The sequence below is a fragment of the Ipomoea triloba genome, chromosome 6, assembly GCF_003576645.1.
Source record: "Ipomoea triloba cultivar NCNSP0323 chromosome 6, ASM357664v1".
Taxonomy (NCBI): Eukaryota; Viridiplantae; Streptophyta; class Magnoliopsida; order Solanales; family Convolvulaceae; genus Ipomoea; species Ipomoea triloba.
The window spans coordinates 24,125,959-24,145,001 of NC_044921.1; the positions used below are offsets into that span (position 1 = coordinate 24,125,959).

Below are 19,043 nucleotides of genomic sequence, written 5' to 3' on the forward strand. Positions count from 1 at the left end.
CAAAAAAAAAAAAAAAAACAAAAAAAAAAAAAAAAAAAAGGAAACTCTTGGCAAAGACAACTTTTTTTTCATTGAACCCGACACAATTTCAATTTAAAGGTATAGCAAGCGTCATCAATGCTCAGATCACACCGATTGTTTCTCAGAGAATGATTATCACATGGTGTTATTCAGTAATAGAAAGCACAACTGTTGTGGTTATAGTTAACAAATGAATGCATATTAAACAATATTAACGGCATATAAAACCAAAAATGGAGGTAACACATAAAAGTGTACACAGCATATAAACAAGTAATTTCTTCAGAATGTATTCCAAACACATAACAGATACCGATCTTCCTCATATTGGTCAAAGTCCAAACAATACTCATAAATGTTGTAAAGAGATTCACCTGACGATAAAGTGGTGACTGGAACTTGAAGTCCACCAAAAACTGGAGGTTACATGTTCCTGGACTGGGTCCAGGATTGAATTCCCAAATGTTAATTAAATGATCAAAAAGGTTACTGTCTGTTGCAGTTGTCTGCAAGTTAAAGTAACAGAGGATATGAATAATTATGAATAATATGTCAAGATGTCAAATAATAAAACAACTTAGCATGCATCAATTGTTGACAACAAAGGAAAAAAAAAGGTTTTTTTTTCAAAAACATGAAAGGGAAAAAGGTACTAAGCCCATGTCGCTAAACCCAACATAATGAACTAGTGATGGTAGTTTAGAATGAAATCATGCAGACAAAAAAAATGGATAGATTTTTTTTTTAAATTCTTATTTCTATGCTCGGTATATATTGGAATAAAAATCCAGAATAAGTCCATTTCAGTCATTCATTCCTACATATCAAGCGCTACATTACAAATCTAGCATCCACATTAGCTCAAAGGGATCCTTGTCCTATGGTGCTGCTTTTCAAACAATGCACTAAAATGCCCATCGGCAGGTTATCAGATTTTGAGGTTACATATCAAGCACTACAAATCTAGTGTTCACATTAGCTCAAAGGGATCCTTGTCCTATGACGTTGCTTTTCAAACAGTGTAGTAAAATGCCCATCACATTTCAGTTTTTGATGTTGCAAGGTTATAATGAAGGATTAATTGAATATGCAATAGACAATAAAATTGAATCAGTTCCTCACCTTTATATATGAAGGTTTTTTAAATTCCACATGGGATACATAACTTTCAACCAGAAATTTGAAACCAATTTCTAACTCCGCGTCAAAAGATCCATCAGGATTGCGTTTTAATATCTCTGACCTTTGGCACCAAGGAAGGAAGTCTTCATACAAGTCAACAGCAGCAACCACAGCAAACAGTTGCTCTGGAGAGTATCTGTATTTTAAGCCATAAGTTGGTAATATGATAATAATGATTCAAACAAAGTAAAATAAAACTTTGAGTTGGCCCTCAAACATATGAACTATGAAGCATCCTTAAAGGTCTAATGTCTACAATTTCAAAGCACAACAAGATAAAGTTTCCAAGTAGTGATCTTCAAACTCCAATATCAAATTTTAAAGAGTAACTTAGCATTTATGGTAATGAGCTTTTACGGGAAATAGGCTTACCCCAAAACACACTTCTCGTTGTATACTTTAGATAACATGTTTCCCCCCTCTTCTCCATCGCCACATCCCAAAAAAGTTCTCCTTTGAATAACTTTTCCATAACTATAAATTCCTCTCTCAGCAGCATAACCCGATGAATAAGCAGAAGAAAACGAATCGATACCAGCAATGTTACTCAAGCATCGAGTTTGAGCATAATATCCCGATCTCCAACCGCTCTCATTAAACCTCATCCCTAACCGGAATGAATCTCTATGCGTAATTAACCGCCTAAACAACCTCGACGTAGATATAAAAGACGACATTTCAAAATTTCTCTGAAACTGGAAAAATCGCTTCCTCCGTCTTCCTTACTACGAAAACCGGTGAGAGAGATCCGAAATTGGAAATGCGAATAATGCCTGAGATAAACATATACAAATGGAAACGGAGTTAGGAATGCGAGAGGCGTTTAGGAAATTTCGAGGTGATTGCGAAACCCTAATTCGGGAATGAAGACGAACGCGCAGTTATTTGGATGGTTTGAAAAGAATTGAATTGTGATGCGATCGTTTACCGGGAGAGGCGACGAAGGTACGAGAGAGGTGGCTGAATCTCAGCAGTTGAATACGCAGGTTCAGACAGCGAAACGAAGTGAAGTCCAAACACGGGACTATAGTTGATTTTTCTTTCCTTCGAATTTGGGGAAAATGGCTTCGTTTTGACGTGAGGAACTTTCTCAGAGACTCAGGATATTCTCCATTCTTCCCTACCTATCCAATTCGTGATCGACATTAGGCCATTAAAAGGGTGTGTGGCAAATAAATAAAAACGGAACTGTTGTTTCCATTTCTTTTTTCATGCTTTTTTATTTGATTTTTCTGATACATCATATTAACAAATGACAAACACAAAAGTAATATTGAAATTAATAACCCTGTTATCTAATAATCACAAAATTCTAAGTTCTATTAACTCTCTTAAATTAAGTCGGTCAACTATAGACAACATAATTTGATTTATTTACTTATAATCTTTTACAGACTAAAATTACAAGGTAAGATTTCTCGTCATCCAAAAGAATAATTCTAATTACTATATATACGAGAAATATGTGATTATTGGATCATAAACTCATAATAAAAATAATTATGCGTTCAACAAAATTGAAAGAAACATCAGAATGAATGAATCGGGTAACTTGGGTCTTTTTTCTGTACATCAGTACATAAAATATACTAACTTCAGTAAAACAAATCCGGAGCTGGAGGAAAAGGAAAAATTGTAGACGGCAGAAGAAGCATACATAAATATGTTGAGCTCAAAATTGTATGTGCTTCACAGCTGACTGCTTATTCTCTTTTATACAGAAATTAGCCGCTTTAATATTACACCTTGATAGAAGAAGGGTAGGTAGAAGAATGCAGTAGGCGATGATGAAATCAGCTACTTTTTTCCTTCTGCTCATCCTCTGCTATTGGAGTGTCTTGCAAATCTATCCGCCCTGCAAGACCAAGCCAAAAAAAAAAAACAAAAACAAAAAAGGTTTCAGTTTGTGACAGCATAAATTGTTCATTTAGGCAATCAAATGTTTCATGTGCAATGCCATGTGTTACTACTTCAAACAATTGAAAAGGATAGAAGGAAATAAAATGGAGGAACAATAACGTAATGACCTATTCACATGGGTATGCAGAAGAATTGTATATACATACCAGGGGTACTTCAAGGAAAATAAGTAAAAAAACCAGGTAAATAAGGGTCAGGTGTAGTAAACATTCTCTCTTTTGGTGCTATTTAATATTCTACAATTCTAACCACACCTATCATTAAGGTCCAACTTGATTAAACTCAGCTACTTAATACAACCCTGAGCTCAGTGTTTTTAGATGGATGCATAATATTATTTATACTAAGCTACTTCTTTGATTTTAAAATCTGAAATTTCCAGTTTTAAAGTTAGTTTACTGAGTTTAAAATAATTAATTAAAAAAAAAAAACTTTAGATCAACAACAATTCTTTATGTGCTATGCATTTTCACAGGATGCTTGTAGAACAAAGTTCACCCAATATGGACATGGAATAATGAAAGCATACCAAGCAGTGATACCAAGGACGGGGGCTTTGAAGGTCCATTGGAACTCATGTCTATTCCTGCAATGTAAAAGGATGCCAAGAAATTAGATATAGGTCAAAACTTGTAAGACTTGCAATTTCCTATCTCTACTTTTACATTACAGGTCTCTCTGTTACTTGTAACACTGTGAAGCTTTCATTTAAGTTTGCTGGAAAGTCAGAGAAATAATCCCTAACTTAAAGAATTTAGTTAGCCAACATTCTGTTAACAGACAGAAGCATTATCCACTAAAAACTTCTGCTTATACATCTAACTAGTGTCAGTTTTATTACTTATTGAGTAGTTTCTTGTGACAGATTCAATTGGTGCACAAATCTAACAATAAAATATACTCAGAGGCTTTAATGTCAAGTTCATTGCTAAATACTCCAATTAGTAGCAGCATACCTGAAGTTTCAGCTGATTTAAGAATATCAGATTTCTTGAAAGTAAATCCAATAAAATTGGCATCTTTTGATGTTAACATCTGCAAGGTCAAAAAATAAATAACCTTTTTCAGCTAAAGACTGTATTACGGACTATAAAATATTTTGCCATTGTGAAAGAAACTTCAAGAAGCAGATAGAAATATCAATCAGAAACAACAGGAAACACCAAACAAGGCTATAGTGATTTGTTTGGTTGGTCTTTCCTCCTCAGGGAAGCAGTATGCGCGAGTTACATTATATAGTTATAGCATAGCTCAAAATCATAAAAATCATAAAGAACACAAAAATAAAAATAATTTTAGCCAAAAGGAGCACTAGAATCTAATATATTAATATCTTACAGAAGCAACTTGATGAAAATTCCTGCAGTATTGTCATACGACTTGTAGTAAAATATTCCTTTAGGAGTATTACTTTATAGATATTTACATCTTTTGCACAGTGAAAGACCATTTACCTTCCGCCAAGGTCCTACTCTTGGTGTTGCTGATGGTGGATCTTCTACCTATAAAGAGCAAAAATAAGTGGTGAAGAATATTTCACTTTTTAACCTGCAATATGAAATGGAATGAATTTGCTTATAATGAGATGAACAAAGCTCTCCAAGAAACTAGAGATTTCAAGAGAATTTTTTGGCTGTGCATGGGATTACTAAAGGCTAAATAAAAAAGTAACATGTTAAGCATAAACTAGTATACAGAATGAGAGATTTCCAAGGCTAGTTTGTGTGGGCTGGATGAAAGAGTTAGTTTGTCCAATTTTGAGATACAATGACAAAAGAGCTTGACTTATGAGGGTCAGGGGTTGAAGACAGTACAGTATGGTTGGTAAATGATCCGTGCACTAAGACAGTAATTATAATGGACACTATTAGAGACTAAGAGTATTCCAGCAGCTTTCTTCAAAACTTAACTCAAAGTTAATTTCTATAGTTGAGATACTCACTTCAGGGAACTTCTCAAAATTCTGTGTGTCTAATTCCCCAGTAACTCTAGGCCTGTAAGCAGCTTCCATTTCATAAAGCATGTCCCATTTGACACCCGAGAACCATGGATGTGCCTGGTAATATTATGAAAATTTGAGAGAAACAGAAATGAAAGATGTTGGGAAGCAAGATGCCCAATTGTCATAATTTACATCACAGACAAGAAATAAATGTATGATCTGCCACCAATTCAGAAACGAAATTAACATTCATTCCCTAAAAAATATAGAATCTGAAAAAGTGAAAAAGAAATGTATCACACACGATATTTTCCTACACGTCACATATATGCATGCAAAAGAGGAAATAAACTCATTCCTTGAGCAGTTATTTACCTTTATTTCTTCTACTCCTTTAGTCCCCAACCTTGATTCCACATCACATAACAAATGACAGATCAGATCCTTGGCCTCATCTGACACTTTTGGTTCGTCAGGGAATTTCAAACATGTTCTCCAATTGACAATCTGACTCATTAAAAGACAAAATAACAATAAATCCACCAAATTGGAGGATCCTCATACAGGCTAACAGGTGTTTTAATAAAATTTCTAGAAACTCATATTTTTAACATTATTCACCACAGGCTCTTTAAGTGATTTAAGCCAGTTTTTCAACAAAGATATGTTTCAAAAGTGAATTCTCACAATTTCACTTCCATAACAGACAAAAGAGCTATTTACCTTACGGCATGTCATCCTTGGATCCTCTGAACAAAAAGGAGGATAGCCTACAAGCATCTCATACATGATTGCTCCTAGAGACCACCAATCGCATTCCATTCCATATCCTTTTTTTAACAGAACCTCCGGTGCCATATAATCCAGAGTTCCAACAGTAGAGTAAGCCTGCAAAGATTTTCTTTTATTTTATTTACATGAATTGCATATAGCAAATGAGAATGATAGACAAAGAAAACATAAAATAGGGCAAAAAATTTAAATTTCATCATAGATGATGATTGCTAGTTAGAAACAAAATAAAGTGGTATGGAAAGAATACCAAGGCACGACGGTTTCGTTTCCATTGTTGTAGTTGTTCCTTTGGCATTGACCAAGGAGATTTATCATTCCCAGAACTCCTTTCACTCTCAGATGTGGACTCTTGAGTTGTAAGGTCTTCATCTCCAAACAATATTGAATATTTATTTTCCAGGGGCTTACATAAGCCAAAATCAGAAAGCTTCAAATGACCATTCTTGTCAAGTATAAGGTTATCTGGTTTTATATCCCTGAAAGTAGAACAAGAAGGATCAGATTCACAATACAGAATAATCAAAGTCCCAAATCCAACTACGTGATGCATTATAATGATACCTGTGTACATAATTATGCTGGTGAATAGAATGAATAGCTAGAACACTTTCTGCAATATAGAATCGTGCAACATCTTCGGCGAGGATATCTTCTCTCATCAACAGTGTCATAATGTCACCGCCAGGTAAATACTCCATGATGAGGTATAAGAATTCTGAATCCTGGAAAGAATAGAAGAGTTTCACAATGCAACGACTGTCAACCTCCACAAGCAAATTCCTTTCTGATCGAACATGCTCAACCTGAAAATAAGAAAATAGTTTAATACATTCAGCGTACACTTTCATCACAAGAAATTTTTTTTTTTTGCTCTTTTTCTACTAAATATCATAGTTGAAAAAATCGCTAGGCGCTTGGGGGCGCCTAGGCGGGGATTACTCAGCGCCTAGGCGCCCGTGTATTTTTTATTTTTAAAAAATTTGTATTTTTTTTATTTTTAAAACTTGATAATTATAAATCATTTAATCATTTAATACTTTAATAGTTAATACTAAATTATTAAATATTAACCTAAAAAACATCTAGAGTTTGAACAATTTAGGATTATTTCACTCAAAACGATGTCGTTTTGAGCGAAATAACCCATTTTAAAAAGATGGGAACAATAGCTAATCAGCCGACTAGGTGATCCGCGCCTAGGGCCGCCTAGACCACCGATTAGGGTGATATGCTAGGCGGCAATTAATCAGTCCCTAGGCGACACTGCTAAATATTAAACAAGAACGGTAAAGAAGTATTACTGAAATTCTTAAAGCAGCTTAACAAGTAATAGTAATATAGTATAATATAGTTTAGCAACATTTTTGAGAAAAGACTTTCAAATTTGTGGGTTTTAACCTGTCCACGGCTAAGCATCTCTGACTTCTTCAATTTCTTCATGGCAAAAATTTCTCCAGTACTCCTAAAACGACACAGCCTCACCTGCATTAATTGATCATCAAATATCATAATACTACTAACTACATCTTCTATCATGGTGTGCATCTGTGTATGCAAATTTTTGTGCACCACAAGTAACAGATTTAAGGTGTATAGGCAAATATGGAAAGGCCTTGGAAGCCATATCAAAAGACTTCAATCAATTACTAAGTTTGATTTGGCTGATATTGTCAACTCATTTAATCAAGGAATGAAATCCTTAAGGCTTCCTAATTGGCATGGTAGTACAGATTAACAATTCATCATACTAAGCCTAATACATTATTCACAAGAATTAGTGTTAAGATAGAAATCAATTGTACACAGTTCCAGTGTTGCGTAGCATTATGATCCAAATGACTAAAGCTGAGAGCAACGCTGACTTTAGCAAAACAACGATTTTATTTTTACCTCGCCAAAGGCGCCTTTACCAATGACAGTTAGCTGCTCAAAGTCATCCATCCCAACTTTATGCCTCTGCAACCTCATATACTCGGTCTCCCTCTTCTCCAAATTCCTCAGCATCTTCTCCTGCTCCTCGTCCGGTATCTGCGCTTCCTGCGCTCTCCTCTGCAACGTCCTACGCCTAGAACATTTCCAGAAAAAAGTCAAAGAAAAAAAAAATCAACTAAACACAAAAAAAGGTTAACCGAGCACGCAATTGCACACACCTTTCCATGCGATCCTGCAGCCCCTGGAGATAGTTCTTATAGTGATTCTCGATGAACTGCTTGGCGGCAGCGGCTTTCTGGCGGGTAACCGGCGAGGAAACGGAGAAATCGGGGTCGAGATTGTTGAAGACCCGCTCGGGAGTCATGTTGATGGCTCCCAATCTCACCGTGCCATCTCCGCCGCCCTCCATTGGGAGTTACGCTATCAGATCCAAACCGGAAACGCTTCGAGCCTCGAATCTGACCTGAGAAGACGAACAAGTGTCGGAGTCAACAGGTGAGTTCGGTGATGAGAGTTTTATTGCAGTTGTTTGGTAAGGTGTGAACTGGCATAGATCGGGAAAAGGGGTGAGGGAAGGGAGGGGGGTGGTTAGCGGGAGCTTAGTGCTTAGCTGTGCGTGAGATGGACTTGGATGGGATTTGTTGGGAATGGAGTGAGAGCGACGGCAAATCAAATCTTTTTTTCTCTTATTTTTTTATTTTTTATTTTTTATTTTCATTTTTTTGCTCCTAAATTTCAGTGGGATGAACTTCGGAAGAACCTCGGCGGATTCTCTCGTGACGTCGCTCTGACGGACTGACCACTGACTTGCCGCTCTTCTATAGTTCTATTTTCGTCTTTTTATAAATTATTATTATTGTTCGGATCTGGTAATGACCAAGTAATTCCAGTCTAGTCCAGCAAGTATAATAAGCTGGACCGACGCAAATCGCAATGCCCTTCTTCCACATCCGCTCTTAATTTAATCTTTTCAAATGGTATCCAACTCTCCAAGTATATGATAATATTCTTTTTTTGGGATAAAAGTGGACGGAACCTCAAACAAAAGACCTGGTCATGGTTAATTGTATTTCCCTTTTTTGGAAAGCACCAAATCTATTGTGACAAAGAATTTTTTAAAGAGAGATGGGGAGATTCACAATTTTTACACTATGTCCATTCTGGATAGTGAGGTTGGTTAAGTTCACCGTCTTGTTTTGCTCTTTGAAAGTATGGGTAATGTTTATTTCTTCAAAGCATCTCATCTCCACAAGTATATGTTAATATGCATAAAGCTAAGGTAAGTATACATCAACCAAATTTTTTCACCAAAATCCTTTGTCATCTAACATAGTAATAAATTTTTTTGTATTAATTGGTTATCATGAATTAGTTGCCCGGCCTTACGGTTAAAAAAAAAATTAATTCTACATGCTAATCAAATACAAAGCATATATCGTTACATCAATAGTGAACAACTTTGGTGAAATTTTTGCTTGATCATATGAAAAACAAATTTATTATTTTACCCAATAAATTGAGCACTTAATAACCAGACTACTAATGTAATACAAGATTTGAAGATAAGCATATATTAAATAATTTTCAAACTATTATTGCCTTATTGGAACTATATGCTTCACATGTATGCGAAATTATTGACGATTTTCTCATAGGAACGCGCATGATGCTTGCCAATGTTATAAGAAACAGGCAAGTCAAACAAGCAACGAGGACCACATTGAGAACATGCATAAAAGAACTTGCCAATTTTTTGTTTCTAGTGTCTCAAACTCTAAAGGCATGTTGGGATGATAAACTTAGTACAACGTAATTATTTACTCGATTTTGAAGATCACATGCTTACATTGTATCTTGTTCATTGTGCATATGACATAATAGAGATGCCTTGTAATTTTATGTGGTTGACTTAGGAAAATAAATATGTAACTTTTTGTTGAATAGTTTTTGTTTTTAGTGTTTGTTTGGACAAGACCTTTCACCGCCATAGGAGATGTTATAACTGTATTAATTAAATGTTGATAAGTGTTATAAGCACACACAAATATGATGAGATGTAGTGGTCAGTCTAATTTATGAGTCGATAGGGAGGTAGTTAGATAAGTTTCTCATATAATATTAGCTCATGTAGCATAAAAGAGGCTAATATTTGGGTGCTTGTCCAATGTCCTATGCTTGCTTAATTAGGATCGGAGAAAGAATATTGAAGGTTTTTAGTTTAGAGAGTACGTAATGCACAATGAGTTGTTAATTGTTTAATGGGATTGATAGTGCAAATACCGACCAAATATAGTATGATTACGGTTAGAGGCTAGTCACCTACAGAACATGTTTGATTAGCTCGAGAAGCCTAACAGAGAGTCAATGAGCCTTGGGCTCTTAATTAGTGATTATCCGGAAACAACCAAAAAAAGTCCCCCACATGCATTAAATGCAGGTATTTATAGGACAGATGGGGAGCAGGTTCCGTGCCCCCGACATGCTGGGCACGTGGAGAACATGCATCAAACATGGTTAGTCAAGACTACAACCGTACACGTGGTGCAATATGTCTTTTGAGTCAAAAAGGATGCAAACAAGTTTAAGTCCAAGGCATCGAGACCGGGTCGAGCTCATCTATCGGTGATAAGATTGATATGGTGTTGAGGCTGAGGGCTCTGCGTGAGGTCGGTTAGGTGGAGACAATCGAGAAGCATGTAGGATCAGTCAGTGACGATCGGGTTGGGTACAAGCTTTGGGATATTCGTTTTCCCGACCGTATATAGTATAGGCCGACCGTATGATTGTGGTGACCAAGGGATATTCCCCATCAGGGATGAAATGCCAAGATGTCTCATACTCAATTTAGTGGAAGAATGCAATACGTAGCTATGACGAAACTAGTAAACCCGCGTGAGTAAAGTTTATTGAGTGGATAGCTCTCGGCGATGTTGTATATCCAATCGATTTTATTGTGTGGGCCTTCCCTGACATCCTAGAGTGTCGTTTACTCGTATGGATTTACCTCTTTACCCCGCGTGGTTAACTCAACATTTATTGCTTGGTATGGCATGATTGCATCAAAATCTCAAGGCTAAAGATTGAGAAGCCCAAACATATATAATAGTTTTATTTCTTTACTGCCTCTCCATCTTGAAAAAAAATAAAAAATAAAAAAGACAATCTTGATATTATTGCTTTTCTAAAACACTAAAAAAAAAAAAAAAAATTGATATTATTGTTTTTCTAAAACATTAATAAAAATTATTGTTTAAAAGTCAATTTATTTATATATTTTCGCCTACAATATTCAATATACCCACTAAGAAACTAATATGGATTCAATTCGCATTATACCTGACCTATTTGATTCTTACTCTGAGAAATACTTTGTTTAAAGAGCAAGCTGCTCGTCGTGTATGTTGCATTTCTAATCCGCTTTCAAACTGTTTCGGATTTAATTTATTATGGCACACTTATGTGAGATTGTCTCACATATCCTTATCTGCGTGTCGGGTCGGGTCATGTCAATCTACAAATGTAATACGTATACTAACAAATGTAATACTAATTAGAAGTAAAATACTTATTTTTTATTATACATGTAACGCTTTTACATTTTGATATAGAAGTATTACTTTTTTTCATAAAAATTATTATATTTTTCTTTATAAATAATTTCATTACTTATATTTTATTATTTATAAAGAAAAATATAATACTTTCGACGGAAAAAAGTAATACTGTACTTTTAATCAAAATGTAAAAAGTATTACATTTTTCCTTCAAAAGTATTGTATTTTTCTATATAAGTAATAAACATTTTATTCATTATTTAGTATTATATTTGCTAGTATAAGTATTACATTTCATATTGACTTGAACCCCATCTAACGAATAAGATCCGTGAAACGGTCTCACACAAATTTTTGCCTAATTTATTTATTCAATTGGCTAAATCTTACCGGGCGTTTGGTTGGAGGGAGGGAATTTGGTGGGAAAAGAATTGTAATTCCATGGGAAAAGAATAATGCGGTAATAAAGTGGGAGTTTAAATTCCAGTATTTGGTATGCGGGAATAAAATTACTGGGAATTTCAATTCCAATGTTTGGTATACATGGGAATTGAGAGGGAATAAGTAATATATAGTCGAAAATGCCATTGTTGTTGTTGTTATTTATTTAATTATTTATTATTATTATTATTATTATTATTATTATTATTATATTCTTAAATGACAAGTATCTATTGGACCCATTTGCATACTCAAACCCAAAAAATATAACATATTAAATTCAAAAGCACTCATCTACCATATCTCTTGAACTAAAAAAACCACAAGCATTTGATTTGGGTAGTTAGAAATTTTGTAGAGTTATACATATAAAGAATTCAAATGAACATATACAAAAGTTGTTGTATATAAACAATGCAAATTTTGAATAGTTGCTGCATATAAATATTTAAAGGAACATACACAAAGGGAAGTGGAAGAATAATACACTCTGATTTTGAAGGGAATGTTAGACATCAATTTTATGTTAAAATAAGGGAGGGGTAATTTTGTCTCAAGGTTATCTTTTTTTCTTCCTAAAATCCATGGAATTAAAATTCCAGGGGGGCATGGGATTCTAATTCCATGAAAACGTGAATTGCAATTCGCTCAAACCAAACGAAGGAATTTAGTTCCCTTCGAAATTAAGTGGGAATTACGTGGGAAAGGAATTGTAATTCTCTCAAACCAAACACCGTTAAGTTCATGAGTAGTACAAAGTTAATCATACTCGAACCTAATTTGAGTACAAATTTTCACCAATTAGACTTAAATTCGTCGGCTGCCCAAATCTTACAACGTTGTAACAACTAATAACAAGAGATCCACCACGAGCAGTGGAAATGGCATCATTATTTAATTTGGGTGTGAACTTGCGCCTTTCAATTCATTCATGGGATCTGGCATGCCACATGAGCACGTGCGGCCAAGGTTTGTAGCGGCGGTCAGGGGAATCACGCGATCCACGACTCGAATAATGCACCCATGAAACGATAATATTAGTAGATTGATGTGTGCATTTCCCCGGCCAACATTTCGACATATGACATTACCCTTCGTATCCGAGGTATGGAGGACCACCTCATGTATCTGGAGGTTCACTGAATGTTTGAGTAGTGACAACGAGTGGATGGAAGATATATATTGGTGTCGGATGGTTGGATTTAGGATGCTAATGTTGGTACATTGTTCGGTTTACATCTATTTTAATTTACTCAATGACTGACATTTTTATTCAATCATTTGAAGTGAAATAAGTGTCGGTTAATTTGTTATTATAAATAAATTGATTGTAATAATTTGTTATTAACAAATTTAAATTAAAATAATAAAGTTTAGCAAACATTATTTATACTTATTTCTACCTATTAATCAATATTTGTTTATACATATAATGATTTATTATTGGTCATAAATAATCAGTCAAAATCAAAGATATTTGTAAATTTAAATATGTGATAACATGTTCATAACAAGTTGGTAGGTTGTTAGTTTGGTAATTACAAGATTTTAAGTTCAACTCTCAATGGTATCAGTATATTGGCTTTTTTAATTTGAGTCTGTCAGCTATGGACAACCTGACTACTTTACCTCATTGTAGTCCTTTGCTAGCCAAGAATTACAAGGCAAAGTTCATCTAGTGCGCACCCTCAATTGCATAAATAAAACATGATTCTCGTACTAAAAAATGATGAGTTTAATTAATGTCAACACTAATCCGGTTGAGCTCGTTGTATAAAATTTTTATAGTACAATTTACGTCTCTTGAGTAATTTGTGGGAATATAATAGTCTATTGTGCATAATTTTCATATGTATGTAATGGATCTAGAGTTTGAACTCATGTATATACAACAACACATTTTAGAGAGCAGTGAGGCTCAATCAAAATTTGATTTGATTAATTTTACTTACAATATATCAATATAATGTCAAAAGGAAAAAAAAAAAAAAACAAATCAAAGTAATTACTTACAGAGATTCGGGCACTTAATGGCATTTAATTTGTAACATGCACATGTGAATCTTGCCACCGAGAGAGGATACACGAGGTACGAAGTTTTATTATGGGCGTGTTTGGCACCGCATAAATGCTTCTTTGATCATTTACGTTCACCGGCACGTGGCCCAGCCGGAAAACCACGGGTGCCCCGTTCGGCATTCAAAGGTCACACTTCAGTCTTATCGGCACCGGCAGACCAACAAGAGTACAATTGCACCTTGCACGGGCGGTACCTGAAATCAGTGAACGTACACCCAGGTTTGGCACGCAGGGTCATGAGTCTAAATTAATTTTAAGTTTTGCTTCTGATTTGATTGATGTCAAATGTGGTATATTTTAATTAATTAGTAAGCTATAAAATATATTAATATACAATAAAACTTGCAACAGTCACACAAAGATGTGCATATGTGTAATTTGCATGAAACTCGTTTGTGATTTTAATTGACAATGAATTATAAGGATGTGTCTAGCTCAAACTAATGAAGTAAATATACAACTCTCACAACAAATCAAACTTGAAACATTATAGTTTGATCACCAAATCAACATGACAAGAGTTGCCTCCATTATACAAACATACTTATGTAGTATCTAGATAAATTTAATTCACTATTTGTGATCCTAGTCGTCAAAGGACTACAATGAGTTATCAGTTCAAATCGAGAAGACTAATATACAACTTTCACAAAAGATCAAACTTGAAATATCGTGTTCTCATCCCAACTACCTGACTAACTTGACCAAGTTTGCCCCAAATAGTCTTATTATCATCTTCTTCGGACATAATTATACAGATTGATTGACAATACACAAAGAATTAAAATGGGCCTTCAAATTTTTGAAATCTCCCAAAGAGTTACAGCCATTATTGTTTTGTTTCCAGACTTCACTAGTACTGTCCAACCCAAATTATGAAATAGATACTGATTTATCCAGCCTATATTTGGGCCTTACTCCCGATAAAAAGGAAACCCGAATTCATCCCACGGGCCATGGCCCATACATTTTTTTGAAAACCCAGCCCGCCCAATAAAAGCTCTTTTTTGGTTTTTGTTTTTTTTTGTTCAGGGTAGTGTTTTATCTAATATCTTCATCTCCGGGTAAAGCGTTCATGAAATGAACACTGATTGGTTGTCACAGAACTGAAGGGGAACAGAAACCATTAACATGCTGAATCAATGAATTGCGAAGAAGAACATTAGAATTATTAGGAATTCTGTTTCCAACTAGATTGATTTATACTGAAATGGTTTCAGTTTATTCTCCAGCGAGTTCACTGCAAGTTGATTTCCTCCATGGTAACCTTACCTCTTGTCATCAGTTACTGCCGCCGGCTTCTTTCTCGTCCCCTTGCTGGAGCCACTTTCAGTTCCGGCCGTTCGCGGCGGGGCTAAAGATTGGCGCCGAAGGCGGCGGGAATCGGAGCAGTCGGGACGCTTACAGCTCGGAGCTGTTGAGGAGGCCGGTGATTGAGCCGTTATTGGACACCGCAGCGGAGGAGCCTGCTAAGGAGGAATCGGACAATGAGGTGGAGAGAAAGAGTGTGGATGGGTGGGTTGATTGGGAGGACGTGATTTTGGAGGAAACGGCTCCGCTTGTCGGACTTGTTAGGATGATTCTCCATTCTGGAAAGTGAGTTTGCTATTTTTTGTTGCATCGATTTATGTGTTTCAATCTCAATTGCGATATGTACTGTTGTTCAAACATGCAGTTCGGGTAGAACTATATGAGAATGAATTAGTTTGCAATCGAGTATGAGCTCCACTGAATCCCCCTCCTTCCCCAATTGAGGAAGGGGAGCAGCTGTGAATTTGATTTGACTTGTTAAGGGGCAACTGATGAACTAATGTGCTATCTGTTTAACCTTTGAAGTGTGTAGAAAGACATGAATTCCTTTGTATCGTGCTGGGATTGCAATGAGTTATGAAGCAGCTTCTTTAGGTTGCCTCTACAGTGAGGCCAATAAAATGTGAAAATGTAACATCTATGCCTACTAGATTCAGAATTTGTTGCATAATATGATACCATAACGGAATAGATAATGTTAGACAGCAGGATATTTGATGAATGTGTGTGTACAAGAGTTTGCATCTCTCTTCCCTTCTCTTTTTTATATATTATTAGTATTTTTTTTTCTTTCATTTGAATGCCAGGTCTTTCCGTCTAATGCTTGTATCCAGCTTCATTTTGAAAACATGGGATCTCTGAAGAAGTTTTCCACTTCTTTGCTCTTCATATCGGACATATACTTCACTATTTGTGCCATAGGGAAGCTATACCCACCTTGCTGCAATGCTGAGTCACTAGCATCTTTTGCTCTCTTTGGGACACTAAGTGATGTTTCATTAAAAGAAGGCTTCCTAGTAATTGAACTCACCATTTCAAATCATTCCTTTCTTTTGAGTGGATGTTTATTTATTTAATTTTAAAATACCTAGGGCTTTATCTCAGTTGGGGAGGATCCAAAATTCTCAATAGAGTCTAGGAATAATTTTGAACCTGCACTTTGGTTAGAAACTCATTAGCTGTTCATTTTGCGGACTGCTGAACACAATGATGTGAATAGAATTGGTTATAGCACTGTCAGCAAAGAATAGTTGTTCTATTCACTTCAGTGGTTAATCCTGCCTGCTTTCACTTGAGGGTCTTTGAAATGAGTAAGTACTAGTGGCATTGAAGGTAATTTTATTTACTGGATTTACTTTTTGCAGGTACGAAGCTGGTGATAGACTAAGCCCCAAACATGAGAGTACTATTCTAGAAAGGATTCTTCCACATCATCCAGAGTATGAAATGAAGATTGGGTGTGGTGTTGATTATATTACGGTATGTAGCATCATTTCTCGTCTTCTCAATTCAACATTTCTGTCTACCTATTGCTTTTCCCTTTACCATTTTCATTTATATTTGCTAGAAGCTTGTCCATGATTTGTTCTTCAATATTATTCAATTATGTTTAGAAACATGGAACTGACTGCTAGAGATTTACTGGCCACCATTGTTCACATTATAGTGAAACTGTATTTGCATTAGAAGTTCTTAATAGGGCTTGATGATCTAGAGGAAAATCTCAGTTGCTTGTTTTGGAGTTTGGGGATTTGGACAGCACAATGGTGCGTGCAATACTAATGATACAGTGTAAATGCCAGTCAGGCATATGAAATTGCTATTTTATGTGATAGTGCTTCCATGACCTTAAAACATGGGATATTTAATAGTGGATATAGGCATTGGTTAAAACTCATGAAAATTTGATTTATGGTTGCTTCACTAAAGTAGTAAGATGCACCTGTTGCATGTATTTAGAATGTAATGTAAGTCAAAAGCATATAATAAATGTATTATGAGTTGAGGAAGAAATTTTATTTTAGGATCTTCATTGAAAAGAATGATTTATTAGTAAAATGCTGCAATGTGTGTTCAAAATACAGGTCAAGCCAAATATGTCATTATTTGTATTGCTGGGACATTTTTAAATATGTAAATTCATACAAGTGAAAATAAATTAGATAATATAGTATTTATCTTTTCAATTTTATTTAAAATTGCTTGACATTTCATTTCCTTAATTAAAATAAAATTAGAAAGGATTCAAATACTTTATTTTGAGTATACTATACAAAAGCCAGAGAATTGTCGATTTACCAATTCTTATAAAAATGAGTGCAATTGCTGTAGTCTAGAAATTGGAGAGGACCAGGCTTTTAAAAAATTTATTTTATTTTATTATTAGTAATTGTATTCATTAAGTACCTAGTTTTACTGGAACATTAATTTATTATGTAATACTGTGCAGTTTGTAATTAATTAACAAAATCAAAGGGTAGAATAAAATTTAATTGAATGGTAGTTTTACAAGGAAAAGAAAAAAAAATGGAACAACTGTTAGGTACTTATAAGTTATAAATATAATATAGACTATTTCTTAATCTATGAAATTTAGTAGCTATAGTAGGCTTGCTTGCACACATACAGCTAGCTACAAAATTTCTCTAGTACATGGTGGGAGGAGATGAGATCAAAACCTAGATCAATTGCCTAGGAAGGGGCTTAGTTTACTACAAGGGTAAAATTGAACGCCCGTACTCCTACATATAACTTAGAATAATAGAACCCCTATTAAAAGGAACTAAATAAAACATTACATAACATATTTCCTTAACTCATGAAGCTTCTTGTCCGAATTAGCTCTATTTGTTTGAAGGCTTATGCTGCTTTATATTGACCTCTTGTGAGAGAGACTTGTGAAATCTCTTGAATTGAATTGAATTGCTAAATGATGTAAGTGTTTTGATTTTGATAAACAGATAGGATACCACCCCATTTTTGGAAACTCAAGATGCTTATTCATAGTACGAAGGGATGGAGAATCGGTTGACTTTTCTTATCAGAAGTGTATAAAGGCTTTGATCAGGAAAAACTACCCACTCTATGCTGACAGCTTCATTCTTAGGCACTTTCGGGGACGTAACAAGTTTAGGCATGATTGAAGGTATAAAAACTTGTAGTCATACCACATATTATGAAGAGAGGCGTTTTCACCTATTCTTAAGGAGCAACCAACAATTTAAAGGATACAATAGAAATTGTTGTATTAATACTGTAAGAAAATTGTTAACCTTTTGTTCTGTAATTAAAATACAAGTTGTATGATTACTTAAAATGCCTATAGCCTCTTTCTTGCACAAAAACAAGAATTCCGACATTGGCTGTTATCTTACATTTGTTTTTCTAACTTCTCTGATAAAAGTTCTTATTTGTCAGAGATGGTGTTTGGACTTTCTGCACGTGATTACAGCACTGTCGATATAGTTGCTTCATGGGCTAAGTAATGGTGTTAGAAGATAGCAATCGCCTGAAATAAACATTTGATATTGAGTGCTTATTCTCTTATTTCTTTATCATTTTCCAGCAAGAATTAGGCTGTCAATATTTCCTTGTTTAAAGATTCTCTCTGTCTTGAATTGCAGTTACATGATTTTTCCTCTATTTTGGAGTTCTAAATTACTTGCCCTTGTCCACAATCTATCACTCAAGAACCAACTGAGCTGTCGGTACTGGCAATTCCTAATTGGATTCCAGGTACTATAACTTTCTCCAATTCTCCCTTGTCCATATAGAGTTGACACTTGATAGTTCCTTTATTTTGGAGTTCTAGATTATTTGCCTTTGTACACAATCTATCACTTAAGAACCAACTGAGCTATCAGTAT

General features: G+C 35.0%; 3 protein-coding genes across 4 annotated transcripts in view; 1 reads left to right on the top strand and 2 right to left on the bottom strand.

The window, feature by feature from the left end:
• The window catches only part of LOC116021930 (coenzyme Q-binding protein COQ10 homolog, mitochondrial), a 2,884-nt gene extending 549 nt beyond the window's left edge, over positions 1-2,335 (bottom strand). Inside the window, exons 1-4 of the mRNA XM_031262460.1 lie at positions 2,132-2,335; positions 1,576-1,976; positions 1,144-1,339; positions 396-527 (exon numbers count right to left, since the gene is read on the bottom strand). Of these exons, the coding sequence (XP_031118320.1) occupies positions 396-527; positions 1,144-1,339; positions 1,576-1,880 (633 nt within the window). The 5' untranslated portion in view covers positions 1,881-1,976; positions 2,132-2,335. The remainder of the gene's footprint in view (positions 1-395; positions 528-1,143; positions 1,340-1,575; positions 1,977-2,131) is intronic.
• A 311-nt stretch (positions 2,336-2,646) lies between these two features.
• Positions 2,647-8,474, bottom strand: LOC116021929 (serine/threonine-protein kinase tricorner). The gene is made up of 12 exons (XM_031262459.1): positions 8,011-8,474; positions 7,751-7,925; positions 7,259-7,342; positions 6,422-6,663; positions 6,108-6,336; positions 5,789-5,953; positions 5,441-5,572; positions 5,066-5,179; positions 4,578-4,625; positions 4,080-4,158; positions 3,653-3,709; positions 2,647-3,058 (listed from the first exon to the last, which is right to left on the bottom strand). Exons 1-12 carry the CDS (start codon positions 8,199-8,201, stop codon positions 2,997-2,999), a joined length of 1,578 nt encoding a protein of 525 aa, XP_031118319.1. The 5' UTR covers positions 8,202-8,474; the 3' UTR covers positions 2,647-2,996.
• Positions 8,475-14,930: 6,456 nt separating this feature from the next.
• Positions 14,931-19,043, top strand: LOC116021769 (protein DCL, chloroplastic-like). 2 transcript variants are annotated; one of them, XR_004099057.1, is made up of 5 exons: positions 14,931-15,462; positions 16,542-16,656; positions 18,138-18,322; positions 18,595-18,658; positions 18,801-19,043. XR_004099057.1 is itself a non-coding variant. In XM_031262244.1 (4 exons), the coding sequence occupies exons 1-3, from the start codon at positions 15,077-15,079 to the stop codon at positions 18,318-18,320; spliced, it is 684 nt and encodes a 227-aa protein (XP_031118104.1). In that variant the 5' UTR covers positions 14,931-15,076; the 3' UTR covers positions 18,321-18,322; positions 18,595-18,854. The 2 variants fall into 2 exon arrangements, 1 of the variants encoding a protein (XP_031118104.1); XM_031262244.1 differs by having other exon boundaries at positions 18,595-18,854.